The sequence below is a fragment of the Phoenix dactylifera genome, chromosome 3, assembly GCF_009389715.1.
Source record: "Phoenix dactylifera cultivar Barhee BC4 chromosome 3, palm_55x_up_171113_PBpolish2nd_filt_p, whole genome shotgun sequence".
NCBI classification, from domain to species: Eukaryota; Viridiplantae; Streptophyta; class Magnoliopsida; order Arecales; family Arecaceae; genus Phoenix; species Phoenix dactylifera.
Window position 1 is genome coordinate 11314496 of NC_052394.1, and position 26300 is coordinate 11340795.

The 26300-nt window shown below is 35.8% G+C and overlaps 1 protein-coding gene across 1 annotated transcript; it reads left to right on the top strand.

Annotated features, from left to right (window-relative positions):
* Window positions 1-3217: 3217 nt before the first annotated feature.
* On the top strand, window positions 3218-5373 carry LOC103723228 (probable indole-3-pyruvate monooxygenase YUCCA10). The gene is made up of 4 exons (XM_008814078.4): window positions 3218-3866; window positions 4051-4284; window positions 4770-4892; window positions 4988-5373. Exons 1-4 carry the CDS (start codon window positions 3258-3260, stop codon window positions 5174-5176), a joined length of 1155 nt encoding a protein of 384 aa, XP_008812300.2. The 5' UTR covers window positions 3218-3257; the 3' UTR covers window positions 5177-5373.
* Window positions 5374-26300: the final 20927 nt, after the last annotated feature.

Below are 26300 nucleotides of genomic sequence, written 5' to 3' on the forward strand. Positions count from 1 at the left end.
GCTGGATTTTACGATAGAGATGTGCTTGGTGTGTCGGCAACGGAACATGGTGCTTGAGATGTGTCAGGTGGATGAGCAGGAGCCTGATCAGAAACAGGCAAAGGAAGTACCATGTAGGATCTATTACACACTGTTTTAAAGGGTAAGATAGATTCAAAGAATGTGACATCTCTACTAGCATAATTTTTACTGGAACGAAGGTGAACAATTTTATAACCCTAATTTTGACCGAAAGGATATCCAACAAAAATACCGGGTGTGGAGCATCAAATTTATGTTGGATATTTGGATTGTGCCCGTAGCATAAACAACCAAAAACCTTTAAGTGGTGATATATATAAAGGAAACTTTTAAATAATAATTCATGGGGAGTTTTTCCTTGAAGCACTTTAGTGCATGTTTGATTAATAAGATAGGCATGCAGTAGGAGAATGCAATCACCCCAAAATATTAATGGTAAATTTGCATAGAAACGACGTGTGCGAGCAATATTTAAGAGAAGTTGGTGTTTTATTCTACTACTCGATTTTGTTGAGGAGTTCAAACCGAACTATATACATTGATGAATCACGCCGAGCGAGTTTAAAAAATTAATGATATCATGATTAAAGAATTCAATGTCATTATCACTATGAATTTTATGAATGGTAGTGTCGGATTGTGTTTTGGCCGTTCCAAAAAAAAAAAAAATGGATAAAAGTCTCAATTTTTTGTTGCATGAGATAAACCTGAGTGCTGCGTAAAAAATCATCAGCAACAGTTAAGAAATAGTGTGCTCCACTAATTGAAGGAGTATTATAAGGTCCCCAAACATCCATATGAACTAATTCAAAACAAAAAGTTGATGCAATGAACTTGAAGAAATTGGTAATCGACATTGTTTAGCTAATGGGCACACAGTGCAAATGCATTTATTTGAAAAGAAAATACTAGAATCTAAAGTAGAAAATTTTTGAAATAAACTAGAAGTTGGATGTCCTAAATGGCAATGCCATAGGTCGACTTCATTTTGATGAACAAGCGTGGAAGCAAAATGGCTTGACTTGAGTTCCAAAAGCAAAGGCCATCATGCTCCCTTACCCATTCCAATCTCCTTCTTGTTCCGCACGATACCAAAGAAAAATACGATACCCAAGAAAAAGCATGATAGAATAATTGAGTGGTTTGGTGATTTTACTGACAGGTAACAACTTGAATTCAAAGCAAGGAACATACAAAACATCTTTTAGTGACAATTGTGGGGTAAGTTCAATAAAACCACCTGTGCGTGACCTGAACTTTGTTGCCATTAGGAAGTTGACAGGAGAACCAGAATGAACATGAGACGTATTCAAAAGATGAAGATTATAAGTCATATGATCACTGTATCTTGAGTCTATAACCCATGAACTATCCAAAGAAGAAAACAAGAAGCAATATCTGCAAGGTTGGCCCAAGGATGAGAATTATTGGGTGCGATTTTGGCTGCCATTCTTGACTCGGATGGTCATCCAGACCGTAGTAATCACAATGGTAAAAAAAAGCTCGCTACCCCAAGGGCGTTTTTGTTGATTTGACCACTTGGCAGAAGATGAATTAATTGATGGCAGTCATGGCGGACTGATTATAGTTGGATGTTAAACCATGTAAGGAGCAATCTGATGCAAGAGCATGAGCCCAAGCCGAAGGCGTGTGTGGTGATTGAGTCCCTTCTTTGGATGAGCACCAAATTACAGTAGGTCTATAAAGTTCCAGCAACAAATTACAATGGGTCCAAGATTTTCAGCATCAAGTCACATTGCGTTTAGTCGTCCCAACGCCTAATTTAATTGAGTCTAAGACGTTGAAGGGTCTTGATTTAATTTAGGAGTTTTATGATTGAGTCCATATATGAGAAGATTGAGTCCTTGTGAGAGAGTGAAATTGAGTCCAAGTGTAATGAGATTGAGTTTTTGTAATAAGTGAAATTAATTCACATTTGGCTAGGATCTTCAACGCCTCATTAGGATGATTTCCAAGCGTTGAAAGGGTTTTAGATTGGGATTGCTCCAAGTGTCTTACGGAAGAAATCCTAGTGGTATTAGGAGAAGAACCATGCAGCAAGGGGGAATAATCCTAGTTGGACTAGAAAACGTGTGTGGTTGGGGTTATCTTTTTAAACTCTAACCCGCACACAATCTAGAGGTGACACTTGTCCAACCCTTAGTTGGCAATTGGTTTAGGATAAATATCTTCAGATTTAAATTTTTAGATTGTCATTATCTGATTCTTTTGAGTCCAACGATTTGGTTGTAACCACCCATGTATGCCGACATCTCTTCTTATAATTAAGAGAGGCTTTGATAAATGAAAACATCTCAGAATTGTTTTGAAAAATTTTCAGAAATTATTGAGTGATTATTCATGGCATGAAGAGACTCTTTACCTTGGTGAGACGCCAAATAGGATGATATTAGGTGGGTGAGACTCCTCCTAATCAGCCTAGGTTTGGAACGTTGAAGTGGTGTGACTCCTCTTCAATATTCCATAGTTATCCCACTTATCCACTGCCACCTAGCCAAATCCCTTTGAATTTCAACTTAAACCAATTTTCCAACCTATCTTCTTCCTTTTCCCTTCTATTCATGTGAAGCCCTAGTCTCCATTACCTCGGAGGAGGAGGAGGAGGGAGAGGGAGAGGGAGAGGGAGAGGGAGAGGGGGAGAGAGAGAGAGAGAGAGAGAGAGAGAGAGAGAGAGCGCAAAGTCATCAACTAAGATTCAAGATCGCCACAATCGTTGGACTCATGCAATTTAAAATGATATCATTACCGCAGGCTCTATTATTAGGCTTTGGGGTTGAAAATCTTTTATGGTATTCTCTAATAACTAATATAGTATCAGCTTAAATTCTTTCCTCACATTCTCTACCATGGCGGGGCAAAAAGAAACCCCTGCAGAAATTGGAAGGTGGCCCCGAGCCTCCTCGGCGGGAGGCCAAGGGTGGAAAAGAAAAGGAGGTAACGTCCTCTCACTCCCCTTAATTTTTCCGGGCATTACGTGCAGTGCCAGCCCTAAAATTATGAAGGTGACGCAAGGTTAAAAAAAAAAACAACATTTTCCTCACCATAGCTTTGGTCTAATGACACGTACCCCAGCCCCATGTCCCACATCCATGGCGCATGACCGTTCATCCTGGCCCCCGTCTCGCATCTATATGAGGCCTCACCAACCTCCCAAATTCCACAAGCCTCTCACACACGCACACACAGCGAGAGAGAGAGAGAGAGAGAGAGAGAGAATGGAGGAGGTGGTGGTGATAGTCGGAGCTGGGCCGTCGGGGCTCGCCGTGGCGGCATGTCTGAATAAACACTCCATCCCAAATATAGTTCTGGAGCGCGACGACTGCATCGCGTCGCTCTGGCGCAAGCGCTGCTACGACCGGATGTCCCTCCACCTCGGGAAGCAGTACTGCGAGCTCCCCCACGCGAAGCACCTGCCCACCACCCCAACGTTCATCCCCAAGGACGGATTCATCCGCTACCTCGACGACTACGCGTCGCGGTTCCAGCTCCGCGTCCTGCTTCGCCGCAACGTGGAGTCGGCGGAGTTCGACGCCGGCGCCGGGAGGTGGCGCGTCGCCGCGAGGAATCTGGACTCGGACGCTGCAGAGGAGTACCTGGCGAGGTACCTCGTGGTGGCGACTGGGGAGAATGATGGCATCGTTGTGCCGGAGATTCCCGGTCTGGATGGGTTCGATGGCCCGGTTTTGCACTCGAGTCAGTACCGGTCCGGTTCGGTCTTTAAGGCCAAGGATGTCTTGGTTGTTGGCTGTGGGAATTCCGGCATGGAGATTGCTTTCGATCTGGCTGACTCCGGGGCCCACACCTCTATTGTAGTCAGAAATCAGGTAACACAGCCCAACACTAGAAACTTTATTTTTTAAAAATTATTATTTTCATTTTTATGGTTTAAACAAAAAGTCCATAACTTGCTTGATTAGCATGGAAGTTTGTAGACATTGAGTGTCTCCAATGAAGTCTACTTGATGGAGATAGAATTAATTGCTGGTTCTTACATGATTGTTCTTGCAGGTTCATCTAGTAACGAAGGATATATGGTTGTTTGCTATGTTTATCATGAAACTTTTGCCATTGCATTTGGTGGACAGGATTATTCTTTTTCTTTGTTTTATCAAGTTTGGAAATACATCCAAGTATGGCATACGTAGACCAGCCAAGGGGCCCATGTATTTGAAGGTAAACAGCCCGGTGTATCCTGTTGTCGATGTTGGCACGTTCAAGAAAATACAGTGCGGAGAAATTCAGGTAAATGCAATTGCTATTACTATTTTCGAATCTTCATTTTATACCTTAGAACGATAAAGAAGCATATTGTGTCATAAATCAATATGACTGCTTGTAATGTTCCTTAATTGGTATGGATGAGCGATCAACATCTAATTATGAGATTATACATCATGCTATTGACTGATTTTGAGTGTATTGCTTTTTCAATTATTATATGTCAAAGGTTAGGTCTATTCTTAGTTTGTTCGATTTTTTGAACTATATCTGGATAATATATTTTTTACTTCAAAGTTATGTAAAAAAAAATAAGTATGAAAGGAATTGAATGTTTTGTCATATTTGGTTCTTAAATTAATGGAACAGGACAAAGTATAATGTATTATGTAATAGTGGACAAGCATATGTCCATACTCTGAATATAATATAATTGAATGTACTCTTACTTTTTTGATGAGTAAACATATGAATTTATTATTGAACATTGTGACCTGCATGGTGGACAGGTTCTGCCTTCTATAGCAAGCATAAAAGGCAATGATGTGACATTTTCCAATGGAAAGCTACATCACTTTGATGCCATCATTCTAGCTACGGGCTATAGAAGTGCAATAAAAAATTGGCTCAAGGTAAGGAGTTTTTTTTTTCTTTTTTCCTTGCATGTTTTTCCATTGGTGATAAGCAAGATGAATTGCGATTATTTTTGATCTAAATACTTTTGTAGAGTGATGATTACCTAATTGGTGATGATGGAATGGCTAAGCAAAAATTTCCAGAACACTGGAAAGGGAGAAATGGGCTCTACTGTTCAGGGCTTGTAAGAAGAGGAATTTATGGGTCTGCGGAGGATGCATTAAGTATAGCTAATGACATTAGTAATAGCTATCAAATTGACCTAGGCAAAACATTGTAGAAGGTGCCAAAGCCTGCAAAAGTGTAATAAGGATTAATCAAGTTGGCTGCTTGCAGTAGTACATCTTTTATCTTGAATAAGTATTGACCCGGATGTTGTGTGAACAATAAGATATTTATTTTCTAATGTTCCATTTAGGCTATTGGAAATTTATATCTTATTGGCAGAGCATTTTGGTGTTCTTTGATGGCTCTTAATTAACTTCTTTGTGATTCCCATCCATATGGCTAAGAGTGTTAGATTTTTTCTAATGCTCCATGCATGGTTTATTTTTTTGCTTTCCATGGCCTCAATGTATCTGTCCTCCTTTATTTGCACTCATGAAACCATTAGAAACCGTGCTATATTGAGAGGTTTATGGAGGCTCACCTTGACGCATACATAAGCATACTTTGAAATAGGCTCTAATGTAAGGAGGAACTTGCAGCTATTGATTTTAGCTTTGATTTGTTTAGAGGAGTACTAGTATGGTTGCTACAACTCGAACCTTTCCAAAAATAGAGAAAATAGTGGCTATATTTATTTATAGAGGCTTAACCAGGTTTTTTTTTTTCTTTATTTTTCTTTTGAGAGAGAAAAGGATGTAGGCCTTAACATGCTTTAATTATGAAGGTCCAGAATTTTGGACATGCACCACCAAAGAATTAAATCCAAAATCTTTAGTTTTTAAACAAAGGGGTTTAATTTACCAAATGAACTACTATATTATAAGAATCTAGTAAGCTATAAGTTTATTTGATAATTATGATTTTTAGTGAAATTGAAAGTAATGATTTTGTGAAATAGAGCTTACACTAGTTGTCGCACTTCCTTGCGTAGCAACCAGGGTATTGGATTTGATAATTGGGCGTTGCATCTCTTAAGATATATGACTTGTTTGGTTTGTTGGAAGAATTTTTCTTCAGTAGCATATTTTTTTTTTCTAGAAAGCTGATGTGTAGGTATATAATGCTTAGAAAAATGGCGTTCGCATATTGGTTGATCATAAAAAAATGGCACATTCCAAAACGTTTTATATTTGGTTGAGCATCTATTTTATGTTTTTAATAAAGAAAAAGAACTTATCTCATTTTACCTAAAAGTTTAAGGATACTTTCTGGAAAAACAAATTTATTCCTAACTGGTGAGAATTGGACTTTTTCATATCCTATATAGATTTTTCTTTCTTACGAAATATAGAAATATTATTCCAATAAGAATGCTACTTTTCTATCTCTTTTTTTAAAAAAATTCTAACTAAACATGCGACATTTCTCCAATTCTTTGTTAACCATACTTCCTCCTTTTCTTCTTGCAAAACAAATGAGTCTTTAGTCTTGGGTAATTATAATACAGATAGATTTCCCACTCTATCTTTTTTTTTCTTTAAAAAAAAATAGTATAACTTGGGAAGATAGGAATTGTTAGCGAAAGCTTATAAACATATATTAAGACGCAAAGGAGCTAATCCCTATTTGCCACTCTTTACCATCCCACTCTATCTAGATGACTAGATGAGCATATGCTCTGATTTGCACTACAAAATTTTATATAATATTTGATAGTTAAAATTAAGAGATGGATGACTATCAAATAAGATGGCACCATAGGCCATGTGAGATATGTCGTTAATAATATTTATTGTCTATTTTCGTGCCTCCGGACAAGCCAAGATCTGAAAAAAATTAAATAATGGAGGGTCAAAAAAGATGGTCAAGTTTTTTGAGAGCCCCGACCCTGACTCTGGGATGGTAGTGTAGGAATTAAGATTCGCTTGTCGGCAAGGGGTGCCAGGCTTCAATAATGAGACATTATTTATTTGTTTATTTTAGTGGGGCAGAAAAATAAGTGAAAACTTTGAACAACCAAATCCTGTACTGTGCCTTCAAGTAGACGCCGAGTTTTGCTACCAACTCCAGCTCATTTGATTAATACTTTAAGTATACAAATTATTACATACGGACTTAATGTTCTGTCGCCTTCCTAGGGCTATCTCGAAACTTTTGGGGCTCGTTTGGTTCCATCTCTGCTGATTTTTGTCTTTTCTGAGACATGGATGCCCACAAAATAATATATATTTAGTTGATCATTAAAAAATTACTTTAAAATAGTTTATATTTATTTTAAGTATTTATTTTTATAAAAATTATATAAAATATTTATTATATTTTTAATAAAAAATATTTTATTCTATTCTAACTTAAAAGCATATTTTAAAAAAAATATTTCAATTTTCAGCCAATAAAAATAGATCTTTCTATATCTCATATAGATTTTTCTTTTTTAAGAAATGCAGAAATTTTAGCTCTATAAAAATGCTACTTTTTAATTTTTATTCTTTAGAAACTTTAACCAAATATGAAGTTCTTTTTTTTTGTTTTCTTGTTGATTATACCTTTTTTTTGCCTTCTCTTTTAGAAAACCAAATGAGACCTTGATGCAAAAACATAGTTTGATAAAAAAAAATATATTTTATAGAATATAATGTTACCATGGTCGTTCCATTAGCAATCCACCTTAAGAATAGGGTAGGACTTTTCGTAATTCTGACTCAAGCAAAAAATTGCTTATTTGGAAATATAAAATCCACTAAAACCGATTCCCTACTATGCCACATATCAACTTATGACAGCAAATTTGATTTTGGCCACATCATATTATGACTAATATATAAAAATAGCAAATAATTCGCTATTTAGAATTAGCAGTAATTAAATAAAATCATCTATAATTGCATCACAGCTTAATATCCTACTTATTAACAATACATCACATAACTAAAAATGTTTATCGCATATATGACCAGATATCCCGGCAAATTTATAGATAGAACTAGCATAACTTTGTCTTATTTTCAATACTGACAATTGTCACTGAGTGTATACAAATAACTTTTCCAGCAAGATAAAAACAAATAAAATATTTTTAATAGTTATCAAAGTTTTCGACATTCTCAATCAAAGATATCATGAGATTTCGAAGCCTAGCTGATATAGCTGAAATGAGATACCTAAAAGGATCTTCTATGGTATCCATTTAGAAATTCCCTTTCATAGTTCATATTGCTTAATACACATTATATTATTGTATCTTAAAGTGATGATGTTGTCAATTAAATATATATTGATCATGACAACACTCCAAGGGCAATTTAGATGACAACTCTTCATTGAGGAAGAGGAAACATGGGTCCTGGGGTAATAGAGTTTTGGTGTTTTAAAAAATAAAGGTTGTGGATTCGAAGTCTTTTTAACTAGCCCTAGTTATGTTTGGAAGCTTTTGGCCTTGAGCTTTCATTCAGGTTGGGACAATCAGGCCTTGTCAGAAATGTTGGTAAGGTGATTGTCATTTTCTTTTTTTCTTTTTTTTTTTCACTTTTTCCTTAGAGTGGCTGCCTATACAGCCCTTGAACATACACATCCTCTGGCATCCATCAACAGAATCACTTGTAATCTCTAGGGTAACGATGTTGATGCCTCTCACAGCACCGACCAGCTATGATCGGCTATAAAGAATGCCATCCAATCAGTTGCACTATTGCACTCTCAGTAGGTATGTCTGATCATACATAAGGTACAGCTCGAAACAAATCTTCAGGTATCTGTCAATGGTAGAAAGTTTGTGTCATCGTCATTTTCTTCAACATTATTTGTGCATCAAGATGCCCCACCCGAGGCCCTTCTATGTGGTGATTGGTGGGTTAGCACACGAGGCCAGCCGGTCTCTGTGACCTCTTGTGCTGCACCAATCCTTGACTGCCATGGACGACCGAGAATAGAATGCCGCCGAGAAGCAACACTTTGCTCATTTTGTGTGCACACATGCAACAGACTTAAACAAATTGGTCTTGAGACAGTTCAGATTGAAAGGGATCCATATTTGAACTCCTTCCATCACCAACTGCCTAATCTCCGTACCAAAGTCAAAGGTAATAACATAGCATTTCTCTAATAAAAAAAATAAGGTGATTTTGTGCATATATTTAGAGTAGTTCAATTTCTTAATATAAAGCAGACTGCTGCTATCGCTTGTCTGTTTGCCGGACTCAGAAAAAATCTACGTGTGATGTAGCATAAAAGGATTAGCATAACTTACAACAATTGATGCAACTGAATGTTGAGTCATAAAGCTAGCAATGTAAAGACCAAAGAAACCTTTCCCATGCCATCTCATAGCATTTTTCATAAAGAGTATTTTTGTTGACCTGATTTATACTTTCTCTTGTGTAAGTTTAAAATGATTGAAGTCAAAATTTGGTTGTCTAATTTTCAAAGCCTTCTGTGGTTTTCCTAGAGCTCGTCTTACACAAAATGCTAGAAGTTAAATCTTGGATTTGGAAATTTTGCATGCAGTGGCTTCGACCTGGCATGCTTGCATTCCTATTTTGTTTGAAAACATTATGATATTTTTAGGGGAATAAAAAGTTATGATTTTGCGAACAGGGCTTGCACTATATATATACATACATACCCACATGCATGCATACTAACAGACCAAGAGGATCTCATCCCTATTTGCAACCTTATATCCACTCCATCCCACCTAGACTAGAGCCTAGAACCTCATACAAGCTAAGCCACCGCTCGTGGAACTCGAAAAAAAATAATTTATGAAGGGCCGACATATGAGGATTCTAAGTTATTTGTTAGGAAGATGTTGAATACTTATATAAGAAACCTAAATAATAACTTTCGGCTAGTTTTTTTGAATGAGGTTGTGGGTTGCAACACAACAAGGAGAGTCAAAGTTACCTAGGATTGAACCCCCCAGAATTTGAAGTGATATTAATACTACAATGGTGAAAATAGATATATATAAACAGAAACCTTCCTCACGTCTTATAAAATATAAGTTGTTTTAACCCACCGGCCTGTAGCTATTATACAGCCCAGACCAAGCAACCAAATATCCAATCATGGTAGCCCTGTCAACAATCCACCTAAAAAAGGGACATTTTCTCTACGATTCCTCACACACATAACTGAATGTATACATTTTCTCAACATTACAACATATAATTGAATGTGTATTATCAAATATAGTACCACATATCCTAGCAAATTTATAGATAGAATATAGTAACCCAGGACCTCACCCAAAATGGCTAGCTGGAAGTTATTATTTAGATTTCTTGATCCTATATAAGTACCCAAGATCTACCCAGCGAATAACCGATGTGGGACAAAACATACGTCACATACTCCCCCATTTAAGCCTTGGTGTCCTCATCAAGCTAAGGGCTCAAATCCATTCAAAATAATCAAAAGCACCACGATTGGCTCGTGGTCAGCCCCAATGGATCCGTGCTGCTATATCCCCTAGTCCATATAAGTTATGGGCTAGGTCCGTTCTGATACCATTTGTAACAACGTAGTACCTCACTCAAAATGGCTAGTCGCAAGTTATTATTTGGGTTCCTTGATCCTGTATAAGTACTCAAGATCTACCCAAAGAATAACCAATGTGGGACTAAACACACGCCTATACGGATCCTCACATAGAATTACCATAACCTTGTATTATTTTCAATGCCAACAAACCTGGCTATCTTATATACTGAAAATAGATACCGACGCATACAAGAACTTTTCTCTAGCATGATGAAAAATGATGCATTTTTTGTTGATAATAACCAATCAAAGTTTCCAATTTCCTCAACCAAAACACATCATGAGATATCAAAGTCTAGATAGTATAGTTGAACTAAGATAATTAAAAGGATCTCATGTGGTATCAATTTAGAAGTTCCCATTCATAGTTCATATTGCATAATTCACATTATGTGAATAAATATACAAATTTTCATATTAGATTATATTATTTTATTTTTTAAAATAATGATGTTGTGCATTAGAACTATCAAAATATTGTACCAAAAATGTATTTATTAGAACAAAATACTTAGGGCTACTCAGATGACAAACACTCATTGAGGAAGGGAAACACGGATTGTGGGGCAGCTTTTTTTTCACTATAACATAATTTTTATTTTTGTAAGAAAAGATACTTGAATATCCGCCATGTTTTGTTTTGTTTGGAAGCTTTTGGGCTTAGGCTATCATTCCAATTGGGACTATGGGATTTAGGCCCTATTTGGGAGAATTGTTGGCAATAGAGCTTTTGGGAGTAGAGCTGTTGGAAGTAGAGCTTGATGACCCAAAGATTGATTTAAAGATTGATTTTGATGATCACAAAACCTTGAAGTATAAATACTAATGTTTGTGTTGCAAGGAGAAAGATATTTATTTTGCAAGGAACATAGCAAGTTGGAAGAACACAAGAAGGCCTCCAAAGCTCTCAAGAAAAGTTGGAAGAAAGCTACAATTTATTGGCCCAAGTCTCAAGTTCAAAGGATTCAATTTAGAAGAGCAAGTTTTAAGAAAAATTCAAAGGAAAGGCACTCGAGTCGACTCCTACAGTTCCGAGTCGACTCCAAGGAGCAACAGACAGAAGGACAGAAAGCTTCAATTCAGAACCTATCAGCGAGTCGACTCCCGAAGTGCGCGAGTCGACTCCGATGTTCACCGAGTCGACTCCAAGGAAGTAAGAGTCGACTCCAAGCAGTCACAGGCAGAAAAGTCAGAGAACAGTTTTCGGGTCTGAGATTCGAGTCGACTCCAGTGGAACGCGAGTCGACTCCGATAGGTGGCAAGTCGACTCCAAAGAAAGCATGAGTCGGCTCTCAGCGGAACACAAAGAAAAAGTCAGAGAGCATTTTTGGGACTCTGAGATTCGAGTCGACTCCCGCAGTACGCGAGTCGACTCCGAGACTCCGCGATCATCAACAGACAGAAGATCAAGTTACTGCCTCTGAGATTCGAGTCGACTCCCAGACATCTCGAGTCGACTCCAAGACAGCTTCACATCAAAAGGCAGAAGACCAAGTTTCGGAAACTGAGAGCCGAGTCGACTCCGAGGAAATTCGAGTCGACTCCAAGACTGGACGAGCCAAAAGACAGAGGATCGGGAGTTCGGGCTCTGAGATTCGAGTCGACTCCCAGGACAGTCGAGTCGACTCGAGTGGACAAAATTCAAAATTGGATCCACGGACTTCAGTGGATGAGCCGACTCCAAAATTGCCAAGTCAGCTCCAGAAGTTGGCGAGTCGACTCCAGGTCAAGACGAGTCGACTCCCAGTCGTGAAGGCAACTTTAATTCAAATTTGGAACAGTTGCCGAGTTGACTCCGGAAAAGCTTGAGTCGACTCCCGCTACAGCCGAGTCGACTCCTGATCGCGCGAGTCGACTCCAACCCACCAACGGTCATATTGTCAGGAAGTGCAGACTGTGTCCAACGGCTCTATTTTTGTCTCTAACGGCTAGATTCTTGTTTCCGCGCCATCAAAAGCTATAAAAACAAGAGGAGAGCTAGGGGAGAAGGTATGGAAGTGGGAGAAAACATTTAGGAAAGAGATTACAAGGAAAATCTCCCATAAGCACAAAAAGGGCCATTCAAAGTGAAATAGAGAGAAGAAGAGCATCCAAGTGAATCCCAAAGCTTCCTCTTCATCCGTGTGCTGCCTCGGAAATCCTCTACTTCGTGCCAAATCAGAAGAGGGTCAAGTAAAGAAGAAGCCGAGCTCCTTCATCTTCAAAACTCGGTTGAGGGCTTCTCTTTACACTATTTTGTTTATATTGTTATATTTGCTTGTGTAAGAAGCTTTGATTTGTTTTAAACTTTGTTTTTAATATCTTGTAACTTGATTCAATCAAGGGATTGAATCAAGGGGTTAAGGTTTGTTGGTGAGCCAAAGGGAAAACCAACGGTAATAGGTTTGTTGGTGAGCCTAGGTTGAAACCAACGGTGTAAGGGTTCGATTGTGATCCCGAGAAAATAATCGGAGTGGTTCTAGTCGGTGAGCCTGGAAAAACCGACCGAGTTCGTTGTGACCTCGTAAAACAACAAGTTGGGTTGTGAGCTTGTAAAACAACCGGCTGTAATCTGTAGGATTATAGTGAAATTCCCAAGAGGTCTTGGGGAGTGGATGTAGGTGCTGGGGTGCACCGAACCACTATATGTTTCTTGTGTTTGTAATGCCTCTTGTCATTGTCTAACTAACACACTTACTTACTTAGATAAATTGCTTGCTTAACTCTTATCCGCACATCCTTTAGTTGCAAGCATATTCAATCAAGTCACATTCTATACATCAAACTGCTGCTAAGTTTAACTTTCACTGTGCATCTATACAACTTAGCATAATTAATCAAAAACTTTAAGAAGTAGGTTAAAAGATTTAAAAGACCCAATTCACCCCCCCTCTTGGGTTGTATCTACTGGGCAACAAGTGGTATCAGAGCAGGTGCTCTAAGTTTAATTATTGATCTCACGATCAAGAGCCAAAGATCATGACAACTCAAATAGATAGTTTTCTAGGAGAAGGACAATCAATTGATACACCTCCACTATTTAATGGCATAAACTATACACATTGGAAAATACGCATGCGCATTTTTATTCAATCACAAAACTATTATTTATGAAAAATCATAATAAATGACCTTCACACACTCTCTCAAACTATTAATGAAAAGGACTTAGCACAATTGAATGCTAATGCTATGAACATATTATATTGTGCTATTCAAGAAACGAAGTTTAATGAAATTTCTGCATGCTTATCTGCTAAGGAGATCTGGGATACTTTAGAAAATATTTATGATAAATCTCAGATTAGCTCACATGTGCTTCAATTGCCTACTAACAATGAGATTGCAGAAAAAGGTGTTGAATCTCCCACCTCTGTCGAGTCGACTCCAAGTATTCCAGAGTCGACCCTCAAGTTAACCGAGTCGACTCCAATAAGGACCGAGTCGACTCCGAGGCAAATCAGCTTCCTAAAGACAAAGAAGAAGAGGAAGCAAGAAAGAAAGAAAGAGATAAAAAGGAAGAAAGTCTTGACCAAGGAAGAGTCAAGCAAGGAAATAAAAGCTAGGAGCAACAATAATGATATTAGCTCCAAGGAACTACAAGAGGTAACTAACGTTTGCTTTATGGCACAAGAAGATAAGGTAAAATCTGAATCTAATTTTACACCAAATGAATTTCATGAAGAATTTTCGTATGATGAACTGTTAAATGCTTTTCATGAGTTGTATGGTGAATGTAGAAAATTAGCTATGAAAAATAAAAATCTTAAAAAGTTAAATTTGGAAATTTCAAAAGAAAGAAATTCTATTGCTGAAATACACGACAAACTAAATTCTGAAAATAAAAGCTTAAGGTCATTTTCAGAAGAATTGATTCAGAAAAATCATAGCTTAATTAACGAAAATCAAAACTTAAGCGAAGAAATTAACCAATTAAGATCTGTTATTAACAAATTCACTGTAAGTTCAGAAAGATTAAAAATGATGTTTGAAAGCCAACATGCTGATTTTGATAAATCAAAATTTAGCTTGACTCCTTCACTTAGCCATAAATCTCTAGAGAAAAAGGTTATCAATTCACCAAGCAAACCATTAAATAAGATAACTTATTTCAAAAATGAAAAGAATGGGCATAACAACTTTACCTATCGTTCTAACACAATTAAATCAAATGGTAAAGTTATTACTATCAAACAGATTTGGATTCCAAAGGAACCATATGTCCTAACTCTCAAGGACCCAAGCAAGCTTGGGTACCCAAAATGAAAATATGAGGATGTAGACATAGATGTGCCAAGATACCCATGAAACAAATAGATTCATACAAATGGGTGTTCTAGACACATTGAAACTTAAAATATACTTATGAAAAGTAATTTTAAATAATAATAATAATGAAATCAGTAATCCTTGCATCTCATCATTATTTTTGTTTTAGTATTTGATTAAAATATGAATTGCATGCATTGATCAATTTTGTGATATACTTTTGGAAATATAATCAAATCACTTCATTTATAGGATACTTTACTCACCATTGGATAAAGTTGCTAAATGATTAATCATTATTAAGATTAATTCTATGAATTCTCTATATGCTTGATTGAGAGTTTTTATCCATGGCATTATTGTTTATTGATCATAGATATGATAATGTGTACTTGATATGCTTTTGAATATATGCACTATGAAAACCAAGATTAAAGAAACCATCCTTGGCACATAGAATCAACTCATGCTAGTATGTACTTAATCTCAAAAGACCTTGCCATAGGCTTACTTAGATTATCTACTTAAAGGTCAAAGTTTTGCTATGCATGCTAACTAAGGAAACAAACAAAAATCATTTCTAAATCTAAAGATGTTGTTTCCACCTCTAAGTTTTCAAAAGCTTACATTGGATTTGTTCTTGGAAAATAAAACTGAAGTATTTTTTCTGTATTTACTAAATCTTGTAAAAGCGTTTCAAATGAAAAAGGTTTCCAAACTGTGAAGATCATGGCACAGTGTTGAAAACCAAAATCCTGATTAAGGTTATACAGAAAATAATATTAAATTCAATTATTTCAGCTCCAAGGACATCATAAGTAAAATAGGGTTAATAGAATTCTTGAAGAAATGAAAAAGACAATTATGTATGATAGTCATCTATTTTTTTTAAAAGACTATCATCACTGCTTGTCATACATATGATTTCTATTAGATCTATTTTTGATGAAAATTTTGATCTTCTGAAAAATGAAAAATGAACCATTGCATATCTTTCATATTTTTCAGTCGTACATGTTATGCTTGATATGCTCTTATGAAAATAATGCCAAATCTGATAGAGATATGTCTATCCTTGGATATCATTCATCAAGCAATGCATATAGAATATTCAATGAAAAGTTTTAGTTGCAAAAATATCAAGTCATTTTATTCTCTATGAGACTAATGATTTATTATCAAGATACTAAAATTAGATTATATATGTATATGGTTAATCTTTTACATATAACAATCTGAAAAACTTGTTAATAATTAGAACCAAAATTGGATTTTCAGATATGCACTTAATGAAGAAAATTGATAACTACTAAAAGACTAAATCAAGAAAAGATGAAATAGATCTTGATAGACTTTTGCATGATTAAAGTAAAGATCACCATTATCATTTGTTTGCCTCATGAGCTTTATAATCTGTCAAATGAATGTGTAGAATTCACTCCTATGTGGTTATTTCATTAAAAAAAAGGGGATCTATGTAAAATAACCACCATATTTAAAAATTACACATTACATATATGATAAAGCAATATTGTGATTTGGAACAAGCATCAAAAGCATGATATATAAAAGCTTAAGTAACCTTTTTGATAGAAAGTATTAGTGATAAATCTATACATCAAAAAGAAGGGCTTGTGGCATCTAATTTGCTCAAAGTATGCATTGATGACATCATTTTTGGTTCTACTAATGAAGAGTTATATGAAGATTTTACTTAGCTCATGTAAAGTGAGTTTGAAATATATATGATGAATGAATTAACATCTTCTCTCAAACTCCAAATTAAGACAAACAAGAAAAGGGGATCTTCATTGACCAAAGTTAGTCCACAAAAAAAACTCCTATAGAAGATTGGCATGAAGAAGGTATATCTATGACCCCATCTTGTAGAATTTGAAAAGGATGAGCAAAGTAGATCTATTGTTTAAAGCTGTATTGAAGCATGATAGAATAATTATTTTATCATACAGCTAGTAGACCTGAATGTATGCTATTATGTGACCTTATGCAAGACTTCAATTCAACTTTAATGAATCATATTTTGAAAGAAACAACCGTTTAAGATAAGTTGATTAGGACTTAGCTAACATGTCTTATTAATAATTATCTTAAGCAAATAGAATCTAAACTAAATTGATTTTGGAAATAAGAAATTAATTTGACCTTGATAAATCTTTCTATTGACTCACATGCTTATCCTTGAACTATCTTGGTTAATGAAACTATCTCTTTAGTTCAAGTGATATGTACTTACTTATATTTAGGCAATCTCTTGAGTAAAGTGACTCAATATTCAACTATTGTCTTATCTTATATTGAGTCATCTAGTTAGAAATATGTTAGATGAATGGTTTGTATCTTAAAGAAACTAAAGACTTTCCTTCAAGAAAGAAAAGGAGTTTGTTAATAATGCAGAATCCTTGAACAAGAAAATGAGTGAATTCAACTTGAAGGACACCTCCACATAAGATATAACAAACATTCACATGCAAACAAGAGAGAGGATCTTCTTCAGCCAAAAGTTCACACGTAAGAAATCTAGTAGATATTTGCTGAAGAATACAGAATGAATTGGTAATTCTAGATACTTCTCTCATAAATTAATTGAGCAAAGTCAATAACTTAAATCTTATTATGGCATGATTAAGGTCTTTAATTATTAATTTTTGATATCATGTCTCTATATATATTGATTGACTTATACTCTTAAAATTGTTTCATGGTATGCCCAAACTAAAATATATCTTTGCCTATGTCATAACCATGAAATACACAAGTTTATGGCTTGAACTTTTGATTTAAAATAACTTGTGAGGAATGATGAATCCTTGAGCATAATGAAAATATTGTTTGCATGATATACATCTATATGATACATAAGATTAATTCTTTATTATGCTCTTTCATGTAAATTACTTGAGAATAACAAAAAGAGAGAGAGATAAAGAAAAGAAAATGGAAATTATTCAAGAGAAGTAAAATCTAAGTAAAGGCAAATACTTCAATCTTAAGGAAAAAGCAAAACAAGCATAATATATTCGGCACATTTGGAAGGGATAAAATTCATAATTAATTACACTTAAACAGGGAGAGTTTGAAAGTAAACATTTTAACCTTTCTATATTGCTCATCATAGGGATGGTGCCAATGGGGAGGCTAGTGGTAGTACCCGGCACTATTTGACCCAACTATTCGGTGTAGGACATATTAGGGACGGCACAAGAGGGAGGCTAGTGGTAGTACCTCGTGCCCCTTCCCAACTCCACCGGATAGGGAGCAAATAGAGTATAGAGCATAAGAAAGTAAAAATGAAAGACAAAGTTAATGAAATTATATAAGAAGAATCTAGTCAAATTTATTAATCACTTGAAAACACACTTTAAGGATGAAATCATTGCAAGATAATACTTAAATAGGGGGAGTTTATTTGAAAAGAATTGATTTTGATCCTTAACATTCTTACTCTTAATATTCTAATGCATGACTTAACACATAATATATTTTGCATATGGCATGATGCTTTAAATTATGGATTCTCAATATTTTGTAATGCTTCATGCTTGGACAATTTGACTGATTGTTTGAAATACTAACATAAAATTTTTGTTTGGTAAGAAAATTCAGATTTGTCATTCACAATCATCGTTAAAATGTGAAAGTTGAAATGAGAAGAGAAAGATATCTCTATTTAGGCAAAATGAATTGATCTTGATCTATCTTTCTACTTGCCTAACTTTGATACATAATATCCTAATACTTGTTAAATATCCTCCATTTTGTATCGAAACTCAATACTAAATACAAAAATTCTGAAAGTGCTCTAATGTTATTGAAATATGTGTTTTTCAATCTTAGTAATTTAAGATGAGCTACAAAGTAGAAGATACATATCTCAAATTTTGAGAGCCTTCTTGGAAATTCTTATGAAAATTCAGAATCTGATTTTGTATAAAAGCTTAAACTCAATATGATTTCTAAATAAAATCTTTAATTTAAGAAAAACAGAATTAATTTTGATGTCTTGGCTGATTGCTCCGATATGCATCCGAAACATATCCTTTCTTATCATTAAAATCTACTAATATTGGTCTAAATGATCAATGATCTTGATTGCAAGCAAATATTTTTAAATATATGATTTTATTTTGATATTAAAAATATTTATTGTGCTTCATGTATACATTGCTGAAAAACTTATGATTAAGAAATGAGTTTTAATATATATATATTTCAATGATCATCTATATGTTTTTTCTCTACTACATTATTAAAGACAGAATAGAGGTGAATGATCTTAAAGCAAGAAATATTTCAGCTCACTCGAATGATTCTAAAAGAAAGAAAATGTAAATGCCTTTGAAAGAAACTGAGCTTCAAATGAATCATTTCTGATTATAATTTCTATACATTTTCTCTAAGATTAGGAGAAAGCATAACTTGTTCTTAAAGGTTTAGAAAGAGTGATTACTAAAAATTTTGAATAATTCTAGATCACTCTACATTCTTGATATCATAAAGTTTCAGGTTATTCACGTTTAACATTTAAAATCTGAAATTCAACAAAAGAAAAGAATGATTAAAGAAGTATGCATCTTTTGAGGGGGAGCTTTAGATATCTTATCCTAAAGTTACTTCAATTTGAAGCATACCTTGATGGATTGATTTTGATGAACCTCCTATAATGCAATACTTGCTTTAATTATGAAGTTTATGCCTTGAGAAGAGTTCTATAAAGGTTGTCTTATCTCATACCTTGAGTCTTATGAAAATAAGCTGAAACTTATGGAAAACATATTTTTGAGATTGACAATTTTATTGAACATTATCTTCAAACTCTAAAACTGTTAAATGGAATAATTAATTGAGGGGGAGAAAGAAAATTTTCAGAAGGGAGAGGTATTATGGAACTTAATTCGCAAAAATCTTTATGATTATACCTTGAGGATTGTTATTTGGTTAGTATATCTTATGCATCAATCATGAAACCAAATTGCAATTCAAATAGTTGATCTTAAGAGCCTCTAATTTAATGAAAAAGGGGGAGAATAACGTGTTGAATTTTTTTGAGTATCTCTCAGAAAATCTATTTTGGAATTCACTAATGAGATCTAATTGGCTTGCTCTTTAGAACTTCAATTTTTGTGCCAATTCATATTTTTATGTATCAAATTGTGCTTATTTTTTTGGGAATAAAAGAAAATCTTTAAAAGAACTCTAAATGATTTTTCAAAGCTTTGCATTTTATGTATGCTCTAAGATATATCATAAATTTCATGAATTCATGTTTTGGTATTTATGCCATATTATTTTACATCATAAAAGAACTTTGCAATCATACTTAATAAGTTTTGATCTTTTACTCTGAAAATCAATTAAATTGCTCTCATGTTGATAAAATACTTAATAGATTGGGGCAAAAGGTCTTAAATGAACAAGCTTTCATACTTATTAAAGAGAGGTTAGATTTCCACTCATGTGTTTCCTTGAATATCATTTGTGGTACTTCTGTATTAACCTAAGGAAGATTCCACCTATACTTGATTAGAAAACTATCTGTGGTATCAAATTAGAAAACTTCTTGAAATCACATTCGATGTGTTCTGCTCTGAAATTATCTTAATTGGCTCTGATCTATGCTCATTAATCTGATTCTAATATTATTGCCTTGAGTTTTATGATTCATATCCTTGCAATAATTTGACATGCAAATCAGAGTTACAATAAGGAAAAGAAATATTTGAGTTATTCTTATCTTTGTGCTTAATGTTTCACTCTCTTTTTGATGTTGTCAAAAAGGGAGAGAAATATCTAAGTATAATGCTCATAATGCTTTGTGTTTTGCATTGAACACCAACTCAGCTTAAATTAAAATATGTTGATTGTGTTAAGCTGATTAAATCTAAAGCATTATCATGAAGTATGTTTTTAAATATATATGTTTTCTACTTCATGCAACTTAGCTATGTATTACTTCTAGAACACAATATATTTATATTGCATATACTCCAAGTTTTGTCATCATCAAAAAGGGGGAGACTGATGACCCAAAGATTGATTTTATAGATTGGATTTTGATGATCACAAAACCTTAAAGTATAAATACTAATGTTTGTGTTGCAAGGAGAAAGATATTTATTTTGCAAGGAACATAGCAAGTTGGAAGAACACAAGAAAGGCCTCCAAAGCTCTCAAGAAAAGTTGGAAGAAAGCTACAATTTATTGGCCCAAGTCTCAAGTTCAAAGATTCAATTTAGAAGAGCAAGTTTTAAGAAAAATTCAAAGGAAAGGCACTCGAGTCGACTCCTACAGTTCCGAGTCGACTCCAAGGAGCAACAGACAGAAGGACAGAAAGCTTCAACTCAGAACCTATCAGCGAGTCGACTCCCGAAGTGCGCGAGTCGACTCCGATGTTCACCGAGTCGACTCCAAGGAAGTAAGAGTCGACTCCAAGCAGTCACAGGCAGAAAAGTCAGAGAACAGTTTTCGGGTCTGAGATTCGAGTCGACTCCAGTTGGAACGCGAGTCGACTCCGATAGGTGGCAAGTCGACTCCAAAGAAAGCATGAGTCGACTCTCAGCGGGAACACAAAGAAAAAGTCAGAGAGCATTTTTGGGACTCTGGAGATTCGAGTCGACTCCCGCAGTACGCGAGTCGACTCCGAGACTCCGCGATCATCAACAGACAGAAGATCAAGTTACTGCCTCTGAGATTCGAGTCGACTCCCAGACATCTCGAGTCGACTCCAAGACAGCTTCACATCAAAAGGCAGAAGACCAAGTTTCGGAAACTGAGAGCCGAGTCGACTCCGAGGAAATTCGAGTCGACTCCAAGACTGGACGAGCCAAAAGACAGAGGATCGGGAGTTCGGGCTCTGAGATTCGAGTCGACTCCCAGGACAGTCGAGTGGACTCAAGTGGACAAAATTCAAAATTGGATCCACGGACTTCAGTGGATGAGCCGACTCCAAAATTGCCAAGTCAGCTCCAGAAGTTGGCGAGTCGACTCCAGGTCAAGACGAGTCGACTCCCAGTCGTGAAGGCAACTTTAATTCAAATTTGGAACAGTTGCCGAGTCGACTCCGAAAAAGCTTGAGTCGACTCCCGCTACAGCCGAGTCGACTCCTGATCGCGCGAGTCGACTCCAACCCACCAACGGTCATATTGTCAGAAAGTGCAGACTGTGTCCAACGGCTCTATTTTTGTCTCTAACGGCTAGATTCTTGTTTCCACGCCATCAAAAGCTATAAAAACAAGAGGAGAGCTAGGGAGAAGGTATGGAAGTGGGAGAAAACATTTAGGAAAGAGATTACAAGGGAAATCTCCCATAAGCACAAAAAGGGCCATTCAAAGTGAAATAGAGAGAAGAAGAGCATCCAAGTGAATCCCAAAGCTTCCTCTTCATCCGTGTGCTGCCTCGGAAATCCTCTACTTCGTGCCAAATCAGAAGAGGGTCAAGTAAAGAAGAAGCCGAGCTCCTTCATCTTCAAAACTCGGTTGAGGGCTTCTCTTTACACTATTTTGTTTATATTGTTATATTTGCTTGTGTAAGAAGCTTTGATTTGTTTTAAACTTTGTTTTTAATATCTTGTAACTTGCATTCAATCAAGGGATTGAATCAAGGGGTTAAGGTTTGTTGGTGGAGCCAAAGGAAAAACCAACGGTAATAGGTTTGTTGGTGAGCCTAGGTTGAAACCAACGGTGTAAGGGTTCGATTGTGATCCCGGGAAAATAATCGGAGTGGTTCTAGTCGGTGAGCCTGGAAAAACCGACCGAGTTCGTTGTGACCTCGTAAAACAACAAGTTGGGTTGTGAGCTTGTAAAACAACCGGCTGTAATCTGTAGGATTATAGTGAAATTCCCAAGAGGTCTTGGGGAGTGGATGTAGGTGCTGGGGTGCACCGAACCACTATATGTTTCTTGTGTTTGTAATGCCTCTTGTCATTGTCTAACTAACACACTTACTTACTTAGATAAATTGCTTGCTTAACTCTTATCCGCACATCCTTTAGTTGCAAGCATATTCAATCAAGTCACATTCTATACATCAAACTGCTGCTAAGTTTAACTTTCACTGTGCATCTATACAACTTAGCATAATTAATCAAAAACTTTAAGAAGTAGGTTAAAAGATTTAAAAGACCCAATTCACCCCCCCTCTTGGGTTGTATCTACTGGGCAACAGAGCTTTTATAAAAAATTGTTTGTTGTTTGGTAACTACATTTGTAAAGTGCTGTGGCACTTTAACATGTGTTTGATAAACAAACTGAGACAGTACTTTTATATGACAAAATTACTATAAAGGTCATTGCATAGTATTATACAACAGAGCATAATAAAATATAACATATATTAATACATAAATATATGATATAGTATAATATTAATTGTAATATAATATAATATTATCATAATATAGTAGTATAATATGTATACCATAATAATTTAATATAATATTAAATTATTTAACTTAACATATCAATGTACTATAATATAATGCAATATAATATTATATTTATAGTATAATACAAAAATAAAGGTACAAATGTTATAATTATTAGCATACATTAATTTTTCACAATATAACATAATACTAAATTATTTAACATAACATTATATTACATTATAATATTTTAATATAATATTATATTTATAGTATAATACAATAATAGGAAACAAGAATACCTCTTCTTGCACAGAAGGGAGTCTGATCCACGGTTAGGGTTCTTTGTTTGGGCTCCAGCAGATTTTTAGGTTTATAAATGGATAAAGTATGCAATTGTTATATTTTATTATGGGTATTTTGGTCAAAAAATAGCTTTTTTGGAAAGCTCCAAAATAAAGCTTCTCCCAAAAAGCTGCTTTTTGCTTTTTGGAAAAGCTAAAACAGTTTTCCGAAATTTTTACCAAACATCCTTTTTTTATCCAAAAGTACTTTTGGAGGGTTAGAAAGTAGTTTTTGACCATTTAAAAGCTCCTCCAAATAAGACTTTAGAAGCATCTGTAGACTTTCTGGCGGTTTCTTTCTGGTAATATGTGAGATCTTCGACCTTCTATCATTTTATTTTAGGATTTTTTGCATGGATACCCTTCTAAATATCGAATTTTGTGTGAATACCCTTTCAAAATTGATATTTGCATGTATATCCTCGTAAAATTCTGTTATTGTACAAATTATAACAGTTGTTTAACGGTGTTAAAAAAAATCATATTTATATTAATTAAAAAAATAAAAATTTGAAATGACGTTATTACTCTTATTGTTTCCTCCCCACCCCACCAACGGTCCCTTACTCTTCCCACCCACCCCCCACCCCCTGGCGTATCGGGATTCCGATCGCAGGCGTTCCACACAGCTGTTCTTGTGCCAGAAGAAGAAGAAGAAGACGACGACGACGACAGGAGCTCCAAACAGCTGTGCTCTGCTTCAGAATCTCTTGGGCCGCGAAGAGAGAGAGAGAGAGAGAGGACTGCTGGTTTGAGTTGGAAAGAAGGTGGCTTGTCCAAGGACCAGAAATGATGCTAAGTAGGTGGCTTTAATAGTATTGAGTTGGTGGTAATGGAAACAGAAAAAGAGAAACAAAATCAGGATAAAAGCTGCACAAAGCCACCTAAAATCCAGCAAAAGCTCAGAGAAATGAGTTTGCTTTGTGATAACAAGCAAGAGAGTCTCTTCCTTTTTTTGTGTGTGGGTGGTGGTACTTGTTGCTGGAAATTGAACCCGAGGGCGACCGCTGGGTGATGCCGAACCAATTCTGGAAGGAAGACTTCAGTGGAATTTGAGAACAGAAACAGAAGAAGAGGGAGAAGAGAAGGAGGAAGAGGAGGAGAAGAAAGAGAAGAGAAGAAGAGAGGAGGAGAAGACGGGGGAGAAAATTTCTTAAACCGTCATTAAACCCTAATCATGAAAATAGTTTCCTATATATAGGGCCCAAATACACAACTTGCATAAACCCCCCTTACACAGAAATAAATCCTAATAAACCCACAAATAACACAAATAAGCCCTAAAATGCAAATAAGCCCAGAAATAACATAAACTACAAATAAACCCTAGAATGCAAACAAGCCCAGAAATAAAATAATAAAATAAATATGCAAATAAACGGGTCTGACTCAATCCGGGGGCTCAGGATCATCTGGATGAAGGGCTCTGATGTCCCCATCAACTCCTCTCAGGTGAGAAAAACTCGACCCCGTCGAGTACAGCTCTGGCTGGCCGTCGTACTGCTCCAGAAGATCGGGGTCAAGGCGCTGCAACTGTGCTCTGAAAATCCACGTCACATCAGACTTTGGTCGACCTTTCCACCAAATAAGGTAACGTTGGTAACCACCGTTCCTGGTTGAAATAACCTGCTCATCCAATATATGTTCTATTTGTTCTCTGCGTGCATGAAATTTGGAAGGTGGTGGCTCAACAGCAGGTAATAGGTCAGGGTGTCCAACATGGGCAGGTATATCAATAAAGGGGTCAAAAGACATGAATATTGTCTTTTTGTATGGGACTAAATCTTCAATATTAAATGTCGCACTAATCCCATAGTCATCAGAAAGATCCACAACATATGCATTCGAACTGATTTTCTTTAAGATTTTGAACGGTTCTGCACTACAAGTTTGCAATTTCTTAAACGTATTTGAAGAAAATCGTTCAAGCCTAATTCTTATCATGAAGTAATCTTTTTCACTTAACTCTTTATAACGTCTGTGTAAATCAGCAAGAAATTTATATTTTAAGTTATTTAAGTGACTACAATTGCTGATTTCTTGATGCAATGAATATGGATGTGATGCAATTGATTGTGCAGACTCAACGACTCTATACTGATGAGACATGAAAAATAAGTCTATGGGTTGCCTAGGTTTGTAATCATGCACCACTTCGAATGGACTCATACCTATGGACTTGTTAACCGAACTATGATATGTAAACTCAACTGTCGATAATATTAAATCCCAGGTCCTAGCATATGCATTTGGGTTGAGCCTATGATGTGGAAGGTTGGGCAGAAATATCTCGGGAACTAGATCAATTACGTATTGGATATCACGCATCGGAGAAAGTGCATCCGGAAGATCATCAGGGACTACATCATTAAACTCCTCTAGAAGGGAAACTACTATAGGAGAATGTTCAAGATTGGACTCCATATGGGTATCTTTAGCTACAAGTGCCAATTCAGGTGACTGGCTCTCAATATCTGTCACTATCTCTTCCACAGTAGTGATGTGAAATGACTTGGTTGTACTTAGATCAATAGTCTTCCTTTGGAAATCATTTTGGACAAAATCTAATTCTATAGGTTCGTCTTCAGAGTCTTCTTCATAGTCTTCTATATTTGGTTCATAGACTTCTTCGACATATTCAACCTCTTGGCTCCTAGCTTCTGGTTCAGTACTCAGGTAGGTCCTAATGGAACATTGGGATGCTATGTGGTCGAATTGTTGACATCTTGAGCATTGGATTTGGTGCCCAAGAACATGGGGAAGGATTACAGGTGGTGCAACCA